At 37.9% G+C, this 18,348-nt stretch overlaps 2 protein-coding genes across 2 annotated transcripts; one reads left to right on the forward strand and one right to left on the reverse strand.

Annotated features, from left to right (window-relative positions):
* The first annotated feature begins 929 nt into the window (after positions 1-929).
* On the forward strand, positions 930-3,210 carry LOC144241382 (olfactory receptor 2A12-like). The gene is made up of 3 exons (XM_077775943.1): positions 930-995; positions 1,695-2,644; positions 3,195-3,210. Exons 1-3 carry the CDS (start codon positions 930-932, stop codon positions 3,208-3,210), a joined length of 1,032 nt encoding a protein of 343 aa, XP_077632069.1.
* A 13,162-nt stretch (positions 3,211-16,372) lies between these two features.
* LOC144241383 (olfactory receptor 6M1-like) lies at positions 16,373-17,389 on the reverse strand. Its single transcript, XM_077775944.1, has one exon. The coding sequence runs from the start codon at positions 17,387-17,389 to the stop codon at positions 16,373-16,375; it is 1,017 nt and encodes a 338-aa protein (XP_077632070.1).
* Between the last annotated feature and the right edge of the window lie 959 nt (positions 17,390-18,348).

Raw genomic sequence — 18,348 nt, forward strand, 5'->3', positions numbered from 1 at the left:
ATAATCCTACGGTTCATGGGTTCAAGACTCGCGTTGGGCTCTGTGCTGACAGCTCAGAGACTGAAGCCTGTTTGAGATTCTGTGTCTCCCTCTCTCTCTGACCCTCCCCTGCTCACGCTGTCTTTCTTTCTCTCTCTCTCAGAAATAAATAAAAAACATTAAAAAAAAAAAAAAGAGTGTGAACCAGAGCCATCCTCTCTTGTTTTGAGACCTAGTTTCTTCAATAACTAACTGTGGATAGTTTTCAAGAGACTACAATCTTGGTAGCACAGTTTTCCATAGTAAAATAGAAATAAAAATAAAAGCCACATCATATGATTATTTGTGTAAATTAAATTAATCCAAATAAGGAATTTATTAGTGTCAGAAAAAGAATTTACAATAATTGTACCTTTACTATTGTATTATTAGTATGATTCTCATTTTATTATAGATTAAATTGTTTCAAAGTACTTCAGTTATTCTGGTGCTATTATTTATCATGTTATAACTTCTCCATAATTAATATCATACCGTTTGGAAAACCCAAAGAGGTATACAGTGGATATAGAGTGTGTTCTGGAACAACAAAATTGTTTAAACTTATATATATTTAGAGGGGAATACAATGGGTATATTTTAAAAAAATTATTAGATATGATTTGGAAGAGACTGAGTAGTGTATTACTTCAAGGTGAAAGACTTTCTTTTTGCCAGAGAAGGTTCTTAAACAGTGTAAATGGTGAAAATTAAAATAAGTTGGAAAGTTCATTTATTTCTCATGCCAAAAGTATCTAATATTTGTTTCATGGTGTTGAAGATTGAATTACAAGGAAGTCTATACTAACATGTGCCTTCATTTCTCTCTAAACTTTGAAGCCTACACAACATATTCCTGTAATGGGAAGTTGTATACAGCCAAGTGAGCTTCTTATCTCTGTATTGGAAACATGAAAAGTGACCAGGATGTGGGGATTACAACCTACTTATCTAAATTCTATATTCATCTCTGCTACGTTAGTGAATTTGACAAACTCACTAAAGTCCTCAGACTTCATATAAGATATTTTAAAATGGCTGTTTCAGGGGCACCTGGATGGCTCAGTCAGTTAAGTGTCTGACTTCAGCTCAGGTCATGATCTCAGTGTGTTCGAACCCCGTGTCGAGCTCTGTGCTGAGAGCTAGCTCAGAGACTGGAGACTGCTTCGGATTCTGTATCTCCCTCTCTCTCTGACCCTCCCCTGATCATGCTATCTCTCAGAAATAAATAAAACATTAAAAAAAATAAAATGCTTGTTTCATATTTTTACAATCATCTCAAAAATTTTTGAAAGGCCCTATTATAAGCCTCCATACACCAAACAGCCAATGATAAGATAAAAATTCAGTATTCCTTAAAAATTCCCTCTCTACATGTAGGGGCCACGTCTGTACAGGAGCAAGATTTATCCATAATTTGTATGCGGGTGTTTGTATCTGTGTGCATATGCTTATGTTTTGTGTTAATGAATGTTTTAGAATTAGAATGGAAACATGTTTTGTTCTAACATATGAAAATATTTTTCAAACTTGCCTTTTCAAAACATTAATTTAAAGAAGTTTTCAAAAGAGAGATAATTTAGTCCTTAAGTTATTAAATGCACAATGGGATAGTATACTTTATGTTAAAAATTATTGTGTATTTGTGATTTCACCATAATTGTTTGTTCTCAAAGGATATTTCTTCTGCTCACGTCATCAGTCAACATGACTCAGGAAACTCCAGCACCATCATCGAGCTGGTCCTTGTAGGGTTTTCAAATCACCCTCAAGCTGATATCTCCCTCTTCTTCCTCTTCTCTGTGGTCTACCTGGTCAATCTCTTTGGAAACACAGTGATTATCTTTTTGGTGGTAATTGATTCCTGTCTCCAGACACCCATGTATTTTTTCCTCTGCCACTTGGCCTTTCTGAACATATTTTACACCACAACTGTTGTCCCCAAGATGTTCTTCAACCTCCTTGCTCCTAAGAAAGTTATCTCTTATGATCTCTGTCTTGCCCAGACCTACATCTCCCTGCTAATGGGAGCAGCTGAGTGCATTATTTTGGCAATCATGGCTTTGGACCGTTTTGTGGCCATTTGTTACCCTCTGCAATACCTGCTCATCATGAACTGGTCTATGTGTGTACAGCTTGCTGTGGGAGCATGGATCATCAGCTTCTTTGCCTCAGTGGTGCCCCTCTACTTCACCATGCTTCCCTTATGTGGCCCTTATATTGTTGACCATATTTTTTGTGAAGTACCTGTTCTTCTTCATATGGTCTGTGCTGATACATCCCTGCAGGAGACAATGATGGTGATAGGTGCATGTGGTACCCTCTTGCTCCCCTTCCTCCTTATTACCCTCTCCTACCTACGCATACTGGTTGCTGTGATGAGGATGCAGTCAGCAGAAGGCAGGAAAAAGGCTTTCTCTACGTGCAGCTCTCATCTGACTGTGGTGACCATTTATTATGGGACAGGTATGTTCATGTACATGAGACCCAAATCTCTATATTCAGCTGAAGGCGATAAATTGATCTCCTTGTTCTATGCTGTCATCAATCCTGCTTTGAATCCACTAATCTATAGTCTGAGGAACAAGGAAGTGAAAGGAGCTTTGAAGAGACTTTTAGAGAGATGGTCAGTGTCCCAAAGGCAAATGATACTATCTTGAGATGCCAGTAGACAGAATTTGTATATATTGATGTAATTTTTAAGAACCGACATGAATAACTTAATTACAGATTTGTGCAACTCTATGTCCGAATTATTGCAAACGTATGATGTCATTCATCGCTGATAACACCCTGTTATGACCCTTCTTTTCATGACTAGTGTTAATGGATTTTACTTTTATTAAATATTATTACATATTGATACTTTATTAAACAACATGCAAGTCTAGTTATGAAAAAAGTGGAATTAAGATTTCAAGGCAGATTTTCAGAATCTACATTTTCACATAGTTTCAATACCTTAAAATTCATTATCTGTATAATATTTATAAATATTTTTATTGACCAAATGTCATAGCATCTTGTTTTACTCTCCTCAGTCTATGTCTACTTCAAAACACCATTTCACTAATGTTATATAATCTTTCTATAATTTAGTAAATATAAGCAAATTTAACAACTAATGAAACTTTAGTGTAAATTTTTTTGATTCACTGTTTCTGGATGTTTTTCAGCTATTACACTGTATGATTCAGCACTTCATCTGTAAGCTGATAATTCCTGAGTGTTTTGAAAGTGTCACTACATCCCCTAAAACTTGTGTAATTTCTCAAGTAATGCTTTTTTCAGACATGTATTTAATATGAATATTGCAAACTTCAAATCGATCGTCACTTTCTCCATCAATTCTTTCTTTTCTTTTCTTTAATGGAATTTATTGTCAAGTTGGCTAACAGACAGCGTATACAGTGTGTTCTAAGTTTTGGGGGTAGATTTCCATGATTCATCACTTACATACAACACCCACGGATCATCCCAGCAACTGTCTTCCTCAATGCCCTTCACCCATTTCCCCTTCTCCCTGCTCTCTCCATCAACCAGCAGCCGTTCTCTGTATTTAAGAGTTTCTTATGGTTTGCCTCCCCCACCCCATCTGTTTGTAACTACTTTTCCCTTTCCTTTCCCCCATGGTCTTCTGTTAAGTTTCTCAGGTTCCATATATGAGTGAAAAATATGATATTTGTCTTTCTCTGACTATTTCAGTTAGCATAATACCCTCCAGTTCCATCCACATTGCTGCAAATGGCAAGATTTCATTCTTCCTCATTGCAAAATAGTATTCCATTGTATATACAAACCAGATCTTCATTATCCATTCATCATTTGATGAGCATTTAGGCTCTTTCTGTAATTTGGTTATTGCTGAAAGTGCTGCTATAAATATTGGGGGTACATGTACCCGTATACAGCACTACTGTATTCTTTGGATAAATTCCTAATAGTGTTATTTCTGGATTGTAGGGTAATTCTATTTTTAATTTTTTGAGGAACATCCATACAATTTTCCAGAGCAGCTGTTCCAGTTTGCATCCCACCAACAGTGCAAGAGGGTTTCTGTTTCTCTACATCCTCTCCAGCATCGGTTGTTGCCTGAGTTGTTGATTTTGGCCACTCTGACCAGTGTGAGGTTGTATGTCAGTGTGGTTTTGATTTGTATCTCCCTGATGATGAGGGACGCTGAGCATCTTTTAATGTGTCTTTTGACCATCTGGATGTTTTCTTTGGAAAAGTATCTATTCACGTGAAGACTACCCTTACTTTGCTGTAAATGTTACCTTCTTTGATCCAAGACTTTAAACCTAAGATTTTCTTGCAAGTTTTATTTTATTTCCTCACTTTTTTGAAGGCCATTATATAATTTGTTTAGATTATGCAAAGAATATTGGGTCTCCATAGAACCTTCATAATCTAACTCATCAGAAAGTATTGGCCCATTAATTCTTTTTAAAAAATTTTTAATGTTTTAATGATTTCTGAGAGAGAGAGCGACAGCGTGAGCCAGGAAGGGTCAGCGAGAGAGGGAGACACAGAATCTGAAGCAGGCTCAAGGCTCTGAGCTAGCTGCCCACACAGAGCCTGATGCGGGGCTCGACTCACGAACCTTGAGATCATGACCTGAGCCGAAGTTGGATGCTTAACCGACTCAGCCACCCACGCACCCCCCATTCATTCTTTAGTAGAGTGTTCTTTAACGTACATGTTTTTGGATGTTTTCCAGACTTCTTCCTGTGATTGATTTCAAGTTTCAATCATTATGTTCTGACAGTGTGCATGGTATGATCTCAATTATTTATATTTATTGAGGGCTGCTTTATGTCCCAGTATGTGATCTATCTTGGAGAATGTGCGATGCACACTTGAGAAGAAAGTAAATTCCCTGGCCCTTGGATGTATGTTCTAAACATATCTGTCAGATCCATCTGATCCAATGTGTCTTTCAAGTCCATTATTTCTTTAGTGATTTTCTGTCTGGTTGACCTATCCATTGCTGTAAGCAGAATATTAGAGTCCCCTGCTATTAGCACATTATTTTTAGAATTTTTAAAGGTGTTTATTTATTTCTAGGAGAGAGAGAGAGATACAGCATGAGCAGGGGAGAGTCAGAGAGAGAGGGAATCACAGGCTGAAACAGGCTCTAGGCCTGAGCTGGCAGTCAGCACAGAGCCCAACGCGGGGCACGAACCAATGAACCGGGAGATCATGACCTAAGTGAAAGTCGGACGCTTAACCGATTAAGCCACTCAGGAGCCCCTAGCACATTCTCATCTATAAGCTTGTTTCTGTTTGTGATTAATTGTTTTAGATTATTAGGTGCTCCCATATTCGGTGCATAGACATTTATGAATTTTAGTTCTTACTGATGGATGGACCCTGAAATTATTATGTAATGCCCTTCTTCATCTCATGTTATTGTCTAATTTAAAGTCCAATTTGTCTGATATAAGTATAGCTACTCCGGCTCTCTTTTGATTTCCCGTAGCATGATATATATTTTTCCATCCCCTTACTTTTAATCTGAAGGTATCTTCCAGTCTAAAATGAGTTTCTTGTAGACAGCAAATAGATGCATTTTTTTTTTTATCCATTCTGCTAGCCTATGTCTTTTGATTGGAGCATTTAGCCCATTTACATTCAGTGTTATTATTGAAATATGTGGGTTTAGAGTCTTTGTGTCCTTTGTAGGGTTCATGTTTATGGTGTTGTCTCCTGTATCTTTGTTCCTTGCAACATTTCCTTCAGAGCGTACCCCTCAGCATATCTTGTAAGGCTGGCTTCGTGGTGACAAATTCTCTCAATTTCTGTTTATTTGGAAAAATTTTTATCTCTCCTTCTATTTTGAATGACAGGCTTGCTGGATAGAGGATTCTTGGCTCCATATTTTTTCTCTTCATCACATTGAGGATCTCCTGCCATTCCTTTCTGGCGCTCCAAGTTTCAGTAGATAAGTCTGTCACCACTCTGATAGGTTTCCACTTTCATGTTAAGGCCCTTTTCTCCCTACCTGCTTTCAAAATTCTCTTTGTCCTTGTATTATTCCATTTTTACTATGATATGCCATGCAGAAGATTGATTCAAGTTAGTCTGAGGGGAGTTCTGTGAGCCTCTTTTATTTCAACTTTTACATCTTTCCCCAGGTCGGGGAAGTTCTCTGCTTTAATTTGTTCCAGGACTCCTTCAGCACCTTTCCCTCTCTCTTCCTCTTCTGTGATTCATATGATACGGATATTGTTGTGTTTGACAGTGTCTCTGAGCTCTCAAACTCTTCTTTCATGTTCCTGGATCAGTTTGTCTCTTTTTTTGTCAGCTTCTTATTTTTCTATAATGGTGTCATCTAATCACTTATTCTCCTTTCTGCCTCTTCATGCATGCATTGGAGGCCTCTTATTTATTATGTATCGTATTTATCGCATTTTTTAATTCTTCATGACTATTTTTAGTCTCCATTTTGTTTGTAGCCCTAGTTTCTTTGATATCCCCTATGTTTTTTCAAGCCCAGATATTAAATTTATGATTATTATTCTAAAATCTTGTTCATTTATGCTGCTGATATCTGTTTTGAGCAGTTCATTAGCTGTCAATTCTTCTTGGAATTTCTTTGGAGGAGAGCTCTTTCGTTTCTTCATTTTAGTTAGCATCTGGCTCTTGTTAATTTTAAAGACTTGTTATGCTCTCTGCACTTGTGAGCGCTGCTGTATCCAAGAAGACTCTTTGACTGCCTAGGGTCTGTCCTTTCAGAGAGTGTTTTTTGAAAGGTATCTCTTGGTCTCTCATGTTGAGAACCTGGTTATTTTCTTTTCCTACTCGTAGTGATTTTTGGGACTCTCCACCTTGTGTACATTAGCTTGTTTATTGAGGTAGCCCTGGAAAAGCAAACAGACGGACAAACACACTGGGGGCAGGGGCACACAAATGCACAGACCAATACAGTAACATGCAAACCGAGAGGGAAAACGAGAAAGTTTAGAGAAAAGATGGAGGGGGGAGGTCCAAAAATAAAGAATTAAAAATACATAAAAGCATCAAAAAGGAGAAAAGAAAAGGAAAAAAGAAGAAAACCGATGGACAAAAAACGGTTTAAAGCATATAACCAGATTTCCCAGCAGCAGTTAAATAGCCAGGTGTATGCAGTGATGGTTGAAGAGCATAGAGAAAGGGAGAGAAGACAGGGCGGGAATGAGGCAAAATTGGAAATAGAATGAACGGGCAGAAGGGATAAGAAGCTTTTTTCAAAGAGCTAAAGGGTCGAATATGGTTGGATAGGTGAGAGAAGGACGCTGGTGGTATCCAGAGAAACTATATAGTTTAATTACTCCTGAGAGAAAGAGATGAAAATGTTGGTAGGTGTAGAATTTACATCTACAGAAAGGACTAAATGTGACTCTTTAAGCAAGCCAGTGACCAGAGTTAATTAGGTAAGTGTTCCAGGGGAAAAAAAAAAAAAAGAAAAGAAAAAAAAAGAGAGAAACAAAAAAGGGGGAGGGCAGCTCTCAAGCAGGGATGGGTGTGGTGTGATCCAATCCCTCAGGTGGGAGTTCTGCCTTGGGGGTTGTGGGGAGAGTGGCTGTGCTCCAGTCCCTTCTAGAACCAAGCGCTGCACCTCGCTTTTTGGGTGTGTAACCTTCCTGTGCTAGGGACGCATTCAAAGTGGGTTGCGCTCTTTAATCCAGGCCAGGCCTAGTTTCCAAATCCCAGTCCACGTGCCCCATTGAAATTTCAGTAGATACAACCTCGCAGGTGATCCCCTAGGGGCAATTCCAAGCCTCTTGCCTAGACCAGGGGATGGAGCCAGAAGCCGCTGCTCCCGTTCCTCCAGGACAGGGAGATACAGTCTTCCAGTTATGGAATGACTAAGTAACAGACATAAAAGGTATAGCATAGGGAATCTAATCAATGATATTGTAAGAGCATTATATGGTAATATACAGTAACTACACTTGTGAGCACAGTATAACATACAGAATTGTCAAATCACTAAGTTGTATACCTGGAACTAATGTAATATTGTGTGACAACTATTCTAAAATTAAAAAATTAAATTACATATACATATATATATAAATTACATATATATATATAATGGAATATTGCTCAGGAATAAAAAAAATAAACTCTTACCATTTGTAATGATGTAGATGAAATCAGAATGTATTTTTCCAAGTGAAATAAGTCAGTCAGAGAAAGAAAAATACCATGTGATCTTATTCATGTGTGGAATTTAAGAAACAAGACAGATGAACATAGAGAAAATGAAGGAAAATAAAATAAGGTAAAAACAGAGAGGGAAGAAAATCAATAGAGACTCAACTATAGGGAACAAACAGGGTTGCTGGAGGGGAGGTGTGTGAAGGTTTGGGCTAAATGGGTTATGGATATGAAGGAGGGAACTTGTGGTGAGCCCTGGATGTTATATGTAAGTGAAGAATCCACTAAATTCTACTCCTGAAACCAATACATATTGTATGTTAACTAACTTCAATGAAAATAAACTCTTGGAAGAAACAAAGAAATCAACAAATAAAAAAAAGACAAACTAAGAAACAGATTCTTAGCTATAGAAAACAAGCTGATGCTTACGAGAGGGGAGGTGGGTGGAGGGAAGGTTGCAATGGGAGATGGGGACCAAAGGGTACACTTTGTTTTGATGAGCACTGAATAATGTACAGAATTGTTGAACCACTATAGTGTACTCGTGAAACAAATATAACCCTGTATGTCAAATATCCTGCAATTAAAATTATAAAGTTAAAAATTTAATTCTCTGGTGATTGAATTCCGGTAGCTCAAAGTGGTAGCTGGCTTGATACCCACATTTTCTCCCTCATTTAGTTTTATTTAATTTTTATGAAATATTGCACATATGGAATGGATACCTTTTGCTATGTTTGGATATATCCATATAATCATGGTAATCTCTACAATTAAACTAATAAACATATCTTTTACATCCAATCTTAGCTCTTTGTTCTCTAGAAATCATCATTTTCTCTTTTCCTTCTGAGTTTGACTATTTTAAATACCTCATAACACCAGAATTAGGTTATGTTTTTCTTTCTGTGACTGACTTATTACTTTTCCTATAATGTCATCTAGGCCCATCCATGCTGTAACTAATAGTAGGGCTTTATTCATTTTTTTTTTTTTTACAAACAGTTTATTGTCAAATTAGTTTCCACATAACACTCAGTGCTCATCCCCAAAGTGCCCTCCTCCATGCCCATCCCCCCCTCCCCCCCACATCCATCAGTCCTCAGTTTTTGTCAGCCATCAAGAGTCTCTCATGGTTTGTCTCTCTCCCTTTCCCCCACCATTTCCGCCCTTCTTCTCCCCTTTCTTCTTCCGTCAAGTTCCTCCTAATCCTCCTATACGTGCAAACATNCATATAATTTTTCATAGTGTATTCCCTGAATTGCTTGTATTTCTGAGGGGTTGGTTGTAATAAGTCCATTTTCATTCATAATTTTGTCTATTTGGGTGCTCTTTCTTTTCTTTTTGATAAATCTGGATAGAGGTTTGTCAATTGTTTAATTTTCAAAAAACCTACTCTTGGTTTTATTGTTCTGTTCAATCATTTCTTTGGTCTCTATGTTGTTTATTTTTGCTCTAATTTGTACTATTTATCTTCTTCTACTAGGTTTAGGGCATTCTTGTTGCTCTGCCTCTAGTTCCTTTTGGTGAGCTGTTAGATTTTGGACATGTGCTTTTTCTAATCTCTTGAAATAGGCCTGGAGAGCAATGTACTTTCCTCTTAGCACTGCCTTTGCCGCATCCCATAGATTTTGAATTGTTGTGTTTTCATTTTCATTTGTTTCCATATATTTTTTAATTTCATCTCTAATTGCCTGATTGGCCCATTCATTCTTTAGAAGGGTGTTCTTTAACCTCCATGTTTGTGGAGGTTTTCCAGACTTCTTCTTGTGATTGATTTCAAGTTTCAAAGCATTATGATCTGGCAGTGTGCATGGTATGATCTCTATTCTTTTATATATATTGAGGGCTGCTTTATATCCCAGTATGTGATCTATCTTAGAGAATGTGCCATGCCCACTTGAGAAGAAAGTAAATACCCTGGCTTCAGGATGTAGAGTTCTAAATATATCCGTCAGATCCATCTGGTCCAATGTGTCTTTCAAGTCCATTATTTCTTTACTGATTTTCTGTCTGGNATTCATTTGGAAAGACTTTTATCTCTCCTACTATTTTGAATGACAGACATGCTGGATAGAGGATTCTTGGCTGCATATTTTTACTGTTCATCACATTGAAGATCTCCTGCCATTCCTTTCTGGCCTGGCAAGTTTCAGTATATAGGTCTGTNGTGTACTCTGGCTTGTTTCTTGAGGTAGCCCTGGAAAAGAAAACAGACAGACAAACACAGAGGGAGCAGGAGCACACAAATGCACAGGCTAATTCAACTAACATGCAAAGCGAGAGGGAAAACCAAAAAGTTAAGAGAAAATACAGAGGAGGGAGAGCAAATAATAAGGAGTATAAAATACATAAAAAGGTCAAAAAGGGGAAAAGAAAAGGAAAAAAGAAGAAAACCTATGGACAAAGAACGGTTTAAAGGATATACCTGGATTTCCCAGCTATAGTTAAATAGCCGTGTGTTCAGTGCTGGTTGAAGAGCATAGAGAAAGAGAGAGAAGGCAGGGCGGGATGAGGCAAAATTGGAAACAGAATGAACAGGCAGAAGGGATAAGAAGCTTTTTTCAAAGAGGTAAAAGGTATAATATGGTTGGATAGGTGAGAGAAGGATGCTGGAATTNCGAGCATGGGCGGGGGCTTGCCTGCCGGGTGCGCAGAGCCTGCTGGAGTGAGGAAAACCAGGTCCCTCTATGTCTTGTCACCCGAAACACGAGCTCACAGGCAAATTTCCCAGTTTTTAGTTATTTGCCTTCCCTCCAGAGTTCTAGCCAGCCAGGAGCACGGACGTCTGGTGTCCGCGCGGCTCTTTCAGGGGCCCCTGCTGCCCGGGAGCTACAGTGGCGACAGGCGTGCCACTACTCTGAAGTCCAGCCACCAGGAGCCAGCACAAAAAAGCAGTTTGTGTGCTCAGCCCCCCGGGACCTGTTGGCGCGAGGGGACCTGGTGTGCAGGTATTTGGCAAGTACGGACTTTCTATGCACCAAGCAGAGGTATTTCCCCACCGAGAGGAGGTTTTTCTGTTCCAGACTCTCTCCTTTTCCCCTCTCACTCCCCGTAGAGGGTAGAGGGGGATCGCCTCCCACCCTGGAGTCTCCGATCCCCGCCCAATTTTAACCTTCCCCGGTTCGCACTCACGTTAGTAGGCTCTCTCAGTGGATTCTGCGTCCTTTTTCTCCCAGTCTCTCAGGTTTTGTAAGGTTCCAATGGCTTCAGATCTTTTCTGTGTGATGTATGGACGCGAGTGCAAGTACGGAGCTCCTTACTTCTCTGCCATCTTGCCCCCTATTTACTGTTCTTTAAATGTCTGGTAGAATTCCCCTGAGAAACCATCTGGCCTAGGGCTCTTATTTGTTAGGAAATTTTTCATTACTGATTCAATTTCTTTGCTGGTTATGGGTTTGTCAAATTATCTGTTTCTTCCTGTTTCAACTTTGATAGTTTGTGAGTTTCTATGAATTTGACCATGTTTTCCAGATTTCCAAGTTTGTTGTGATATAATTATTCATAGTATTCTCATAATTTTTTTGTATTTTTGTGATGTTGCTTGGGATCTCCTCACTTTCATTTGTGATTTTATCTGTGAGGGTCCTTTCTCTTCTCTTTTTAATAGGTTTGGCTATTATTATTTTAAGTTTCAAAATTTTATTTATTTTTGAAAGACAGAGCGCAAATGCAGAGAGAAAAGGAGACACAGAATCTGAGGCCGGCTCCATGCTCCAAGCTGTAAACACAGAGACCAATGTGGGGCTCAAACCCACAAACTGAGATCTAGACCTGAGCTAAAGCCAGACACTTAACCGACTGAGCCATCCAGGCACTCCAATTTTGTTAATTACCTCACGGAGCCAGCTCTTAGTATTATTGATTCATTTTACTGTGTTTTTTTTTTTGTTATTTATGTCTATATAATTTATTTCTTGTCTAATCTTTATTATTTTTCTTCTATGATGGCTTCAGGCTTTATTTGCTTTTCATTTTCTAGCTCCTTTAGTTGTCAGATTAGGTTGTGTATTTAGGATATTTCTTCCATCTTGAAGTAGGACTGAATTGCAATATAGTTCCCTCTTAGGACTGCCTTTGCTGCACCCCAAAGGTTTTGGACTGTTGTGTTTTCATTTTCATTTGTTTACATGTATTTTTGAAAATTTCTTCTTTAATTTCCTGGTTGGTCCACTCATTGTTTAATAGAATGCTCTTTAACCTCCATGGGTTTGAGGATTTTCCAATTTTTTTTCTTCAGGTTGACTTCAAGTTTCATAGCATTATGATCTGAAGCTATGTATGGTATATTCTCAATCTTTTTATACTTATTGAGGGCTGATTTGTGACCCTATACATGATCTATTCTGGGGAATGTTCCATGTGCACTCAAAACCAATTTGTGTTCTGTTACTTTAGGATAGAATGTTCTGATTATATCTGTTAAGTCCATTTGGTCCAGCATGCCATTCAAAGCCATTTCCAGTTGATCTGCTTAGATAATCTGTTCATTGCTGTAAGTGGAGTGTTAACGTCCCCTACTATTATTGTATTATTATCAATGGGCTTCTTTATGTTTGTTATTAATCGATTTATATGTCTTTCTGCTGTAAGGTGGGGGGGCATAAATAGTTACGATAATTGGATCTTCTTCATGGATAGACCCCTTAATTATGACAAAATGTCATTCTTCATCTCTTATCACAGTCTTTGTTTTAAAAATCTGGTTTGTCTGATGTATTATGGCTACACTGGCTTTCTTTTGCCCATGGAAAGGCCAGATCAGTTCTACCAAATGCACTTCAAGAAGGGGAACTGCTTCTCCCCATGGAAATCAACGGATCCTCAGACTGCACTGCCTGTTCCTGGGGCTCTGCACTGCTTCCCTACTGGAGCAGCACCAGGGGCTAACTTCTGACACTTCAGACTCTTTGCTTCATCGATTATAAATACTGGCGGTATTGAAACTCTCTCCTTTTTCCCCTCATCAGTGGTTTTGGGGAACAGTTTCCTTGTGCAAATACCCGTGAGTGTTTTCACTCTGTGTCTTTAGCTCCTTTCAGGGGGAGTGCTTTCTTGCATAAACCCACTGTGCTGTTCTTTCCCTAAGAGCTGTCTTCCTCCTCTCCATGAAAATAGCTCCCTCCCCTCTTTGGAACCAGGGTTCTTCTCTCCCCCAGTTTACCTCTCCAAATCATTATCTGCCAAGTTCTCTCCCTGAAATTATGCAGATTTCTCTGTTAATCCTCAGACCAAAATCCTAGCAGTTCAAAATGGTTCCATATTTACCTAGCTGTGTTTAAGGGACCAGGGTCACCTAGCTACTCCACCATCTTTACTCCTCTTCCCTGTTTAGTGTTGGATCATTTCATTAGTTTGGAATGTCAATATATTGACAACTTAAAGTTAATTCATTCATCTATTTGCTAATCCAATTAATATTTATGTACAACTAATAGTTCTCAGGCACTTTTATACATATTGGAAATACAACAATAAATACAAAAGATGAAAATCCCTTCCCTGGTGTGATTTGTGTCATATGCAACTAAGTAAAACATACTTATTCAGCAATAGAGATATACAAATAAACAGTGTAGTCATTATAATGTGATTAAGAAATATCATGTCCTCTAAGACAGATAATTCATCACCCAATTTCAATACTGTGATTCATGTTAAAATAATAGAGTGCCCCATTTAATGCTCAATTAAAATAATGTGACTTACTTACAGAAGATGAAGTGCACCTTACTTTGGGGCAATTGAGGGTAATGAGGGAGATTAATGCTAGAGAGTCTGTACTTCTTCCAGTCAGCAGGCCAGTCGATTACTATAAGGCTGTTTTTAGTTCAGAATTCATGCTAAAATACATACAAATCTATTATATTTCCAGGTTATATTCATGGTAATAAAATAATAATATTATCAATGGTTATGATTGAAAGTACCAATCATCTTCTTCCACTAGCCAGTAGTGCCTCAAGCAAAATGTATGGTTCCAGAAATGTCCTGGGAGTGTAAACAAGAATGCTACAGTTCCAAGAAGAGACAGACACATTGAAGAGATTACTATTATTATTGATTTACTGAGAGTCAAGAGGTGTAGTCAAAGATATACGGGATATATTGGATATGATGAATTCAATAGTTGGAAATCAAAATTGATAGATTAAAAATGATCTTAAAATGATTGGTTAATTAAATGCAGATGACTTCAGAGCTTTACATCCTCATTTCTATGCCCTCTACTGAGGCATATAGAAAACACTGATACACTCATAAGATCAGACAAAGATGGGATAGCTTCATAATGTGTATACTTTAATAAAATTATTCTAACAATATTCTTTTGAAATCATGTTTCTTACCAGAGACACTTTAGCTAGGGGCATCTGAATGTTTCAGTCAGTTTAAGTGTCTGGCTTTGGCCCTGATAAATAATAATAATAATAATAGTAATAGTAATAATAATAAATAATCTAACAGTTCATGGGTTCAAGCCCTACATTGGGCTCTATGCTGACAGTCAGAGACTGGTGCCTGGTTCAGATTCTGTGTGTGTGTCTCTCTCTCTACCTGCCCCTCCCCCACTCACACTCTGTCTCTCTCTGCCTCTCAAAAAAGAATAAACGTTAAAAATTAAAAAAAGAGAGAGATACATTAGCTATTGTTAAATAAATGAGTCGTAACAAGAACGGATCTTTATTCATATTCAGATGAGTACTTTTTGGGGGCTATTTCTTCATAATTAATTAAGATATTTTGACTGCTTATTCAAATGTAATCTCCTTGTTATAATGAAAGTTTCAGGTCCCTATTACACTTTAAACATTTTTAAAAATATTTTATTTATTTCTGAGAGACAGAGAGAGACAGCGTGAGCAGGGGAGGGTCAGAGAGAGAGGGAGACACAGACTCTGAAGCAGGCTCCAGGCTCTGAGCTGTCAGCACAGAGCCCAATGCGGGGCTCCAACCCATGAGCTGTGAGATCATGACCTGAGCCGAAGTCGGACGCCCAACCGACTGAGCCACCCAGGCGCCCCTCAGGTCCCTATTACACTTTAAGAAATATCTTTGTGTATCTTCTACCTATTCACCAGAGGCTTTTAATTTTTTGAGTGCTATTGACACAGCTGCTGTGGTGTAGAAATAACAGCATAACTGTTGCAGATTGTAACGTAAGTAGAAGCTTGAGTAGATCTGTCTGTAACTTAAATTAAAACTTAATTGTCTGGGTCGCCTGGGTGGTTCCATCAGTTAAGCATCTGATTTCAGCTCAGGTCCTGATCTCACAGTTCCTGGGTTCAAGCCCACATAGTGCTTTGTGCTTTAGTGAGAGGCTCCCTCTCTCTGTCCTCCCCCCCCCCAAAAAAAGTAAATAAACATTTAAAATAATCTTAATTAACCAATGGGATATAGCATTTGAAGTTAATATATCAAAAATTAAGTCAAAGTAAATCACCACTTTAATAAAGGACTTTAATTGTTAAATTCAAAGATACATTGATAACTGTAAAGAAAAACTTGTAGATTCTTAAGAGAAGATGATAATATTTATTAATGTTTTTTTTAATGTTCATTAACCTATTTGGAGAGAGTGTGCATGTGTGTGTGTGTGCACATGCACTAGTGGGGGAGGGGCAGAGTGAGAGAATCCCAAGCAGGTTCCACGCTGTCAGCAAATAGCTCCACTCAGGGCTCAATCTTATGAACTATGAGATCATGACCTGAGTCAAAATCCAGAGTCAGATGCATAACCAAGTGAGTCAACCAGGCACTGGACAGAATGTGAGAATCTATCTCAATCAGAGCCATCCAGATTTTAAATCAGGAGGCTGTCCAGGAATTTGGTTTTGGAATAACTGAAAGAACACGAAAATAGGAAGAATAAAGACTGCTTTAAGAATGCATTATACCTATACATATACATATACACAAAGTATATAAGTAAAGTATGCACATAAAGTTTTATACATAGATGTATGTATGTAGAAATTTTATATGTGCTTTTGATTCTACTAATTATCTACAAAGATTTTGAGACTCTACCTGAACATCGGGCCTACTGATTCAGAATATATGTAGGATAGATATTTAGAAACATATGTTTACATATGTTTATGTAAGTTTACATATGTTTATGTAAATTTTAAATATTTACATAATTATATCAATAAGTGATTTTTGTGGACAAATATGTGAATCATTGAATTTTATAAAAATATCATTTTTGAGGTCTTAAATTTATTAGCATACTTATATATTTACTGGCGGCATCTCTCAGGGATTCTTTGACTTTCTTATTTCGAAGGGTGTAGATGAAAGGGTTCAACATTGGTGTTACAATGGTGTTTAGTACTGTGGCAAATTTGTTAATATTTATTGCCTCACCTTTCTTTGGACGAACATAAAGGAAAATGGAACTCCCATAATAAAGTGAAACCACTGTAATATGTGAAACACAAGTAGAGAAAGCCTTCTGACGTCCCTGAACAGAGGGAATTCTAAAGATAGTAATAACAATGTAGGTGTAAGACACTCCTGTAAGGAGCAAGGAGCCCAAAAGCAACACAGCAGAGGAGATAAAGTCAGCCAACTCGGCCAGAGAGATATCTGTACAGGCCAGCTTTAGCACTGGGGCTCTGTCACAGAAGAAATGATGGATTTTATTTGGCCCACAAAATACTATTGGCACAGTTAAGATGGATGGCACCAACATTGACAAAAATGCACCCAAATAGGATCCTAGAAGCAGCATTATGCATGTCTCTTTGTTCATGATGTTGGTATACCTCAGTGGGTTGCAGATGGCAACATATCGATCAAATGACATGACAGCCAGGATGAAGAATTCCGTGGATCCCAGAAGGAAATAGAAGACAGATTGTATGAGACATCCCACGAAAGATATTGCCTTGGTGATGGAAAATATGTTCACTAGCATCTTGGGCACCACTGTGGAGGTGATGGCGACTTCAAGGAAGGAAAGATTGGCTACAAAGAAATACATGGGTGAATGCAGACGGTAGTCACCACACACCAAAAGGATGATCATGATGTTGCCGATGAGAGATGTCATGTACATGAGCAGGAATACAGAGAAAAGAAAAATTTCTATTTCATTATCATTCTGAAACCCCAGAAGTATAAACTCAGTGACTTTGGTCTTGTTTTTATAATCCATAATGTTCCCAGTGTAACCTGGAATAACAGAAAATTCTTTTATAATTAATCCTTGCATCTTAACCCTGAATGTGCCCTGTCAATAGTCATTAACTGTTTGTTGTTGTTGTTGTTGTTGTTGCTGCTGCCAAGGAAGGATTAATGCAAACAGACCATTTTATTTTCAATGTATAAATATCTACTGAGATACATTCTACAAGATTTAAGTGTTCAGTTTTGATTTGCACTTATTACAGCAGAATCAATTCCACCTTAAGATTGTAACAATTATGCTTTGGAGAAATGCTTGAGACTTCTTTAAGTGTAGGGAATCTAACAGTGGCTTCAAGTAATGTGAAATAGACTCTTAGTAATCTTTTGAGATAGATCTCTTATTGTGTCATTAATCCACTAACGATGGAATGGCATTTTTTTGAGGTGCTAAGAGAGCTGCAGTAAAATTTAATTCTATATAATTTTTCATGTAAAAGAACACAGTTTTGAGCTAAGTACAATATTGTATGTGTTGATTGAAATTATAAAAATAGCTGAATATGGGGTGTCTGGGTGGCTCAGTCAGTTAAGCATCCAACTTCGGCTCAGGTCATTATCTCGGAATCCTTGTGTTCAAGCCCCACTTCTGGCTCTGTGTTGTCAGCTCAGAACCTGGAGCATGTTCGGATTCTGTGTCTCCCTCTCTCTCGACCCCTCCCACACTCATGATCTGTCTCTCGCTGTTTCAAAAATGAATAAACATTAAAATTTTTTTGAAAAATAGCTGAACACAATCACATAATAGAAATATTTTCCAAAATGTTCATGACTCCTGACTCCAACCTCTGAATGATCAAATCAGTTTCTAACAATATGAAATCAACCTTAAGTAATTTGTGTAAGATATCAGGCTCCAGAGTGAGGGAGATTATCACAGGTTTTACAAGGGTAAGGGAAAGGCTGAAATATGATGTATTTTATCACAATTTACTTTTTATCTTGGCATTTAGTCAAAGAGACCATGTGTCTAACAGCAGTGTGGAA

The sequence above is a fragment of the Crocuta crocuta genome, unplaced genomic scaffold (genome assembly GCF_008692635.1).
Source record: "Crocuta crocuta isolate KB4526 unplaced genomic scaffold, BGI_CrCroc_1.0 scaffold520, whole genome shotgun sequence".
NCBI lineage: Eukaryota > Metazoa > Chordata > Mammalia > Carnivora > Hyaenidae > Crocuta > Crocuta crocuta.

Coding starts and splice junctions, on each gene's coding strand:
- LOC144241382 (XM_077775943.1), top strand. CDS start 930: ATGAAAAGTGACCAGGATGTGGGGATTACAACCTACTTATCTAAATTC. Junction 996..1,694: donor TCTATATTCATCTCTGCTAC/GTTAGTGAATTT, acceptor TTGTTCTCAAAG/GATATTTCTTCTGCTCACGT.
- LOC144241383 (XM_077775944.1), bottom strand. CDS start 17,389: ATGCAAGGATTAATTATAAAAGAATTTTCTGTTATTCCAGGTTACACT.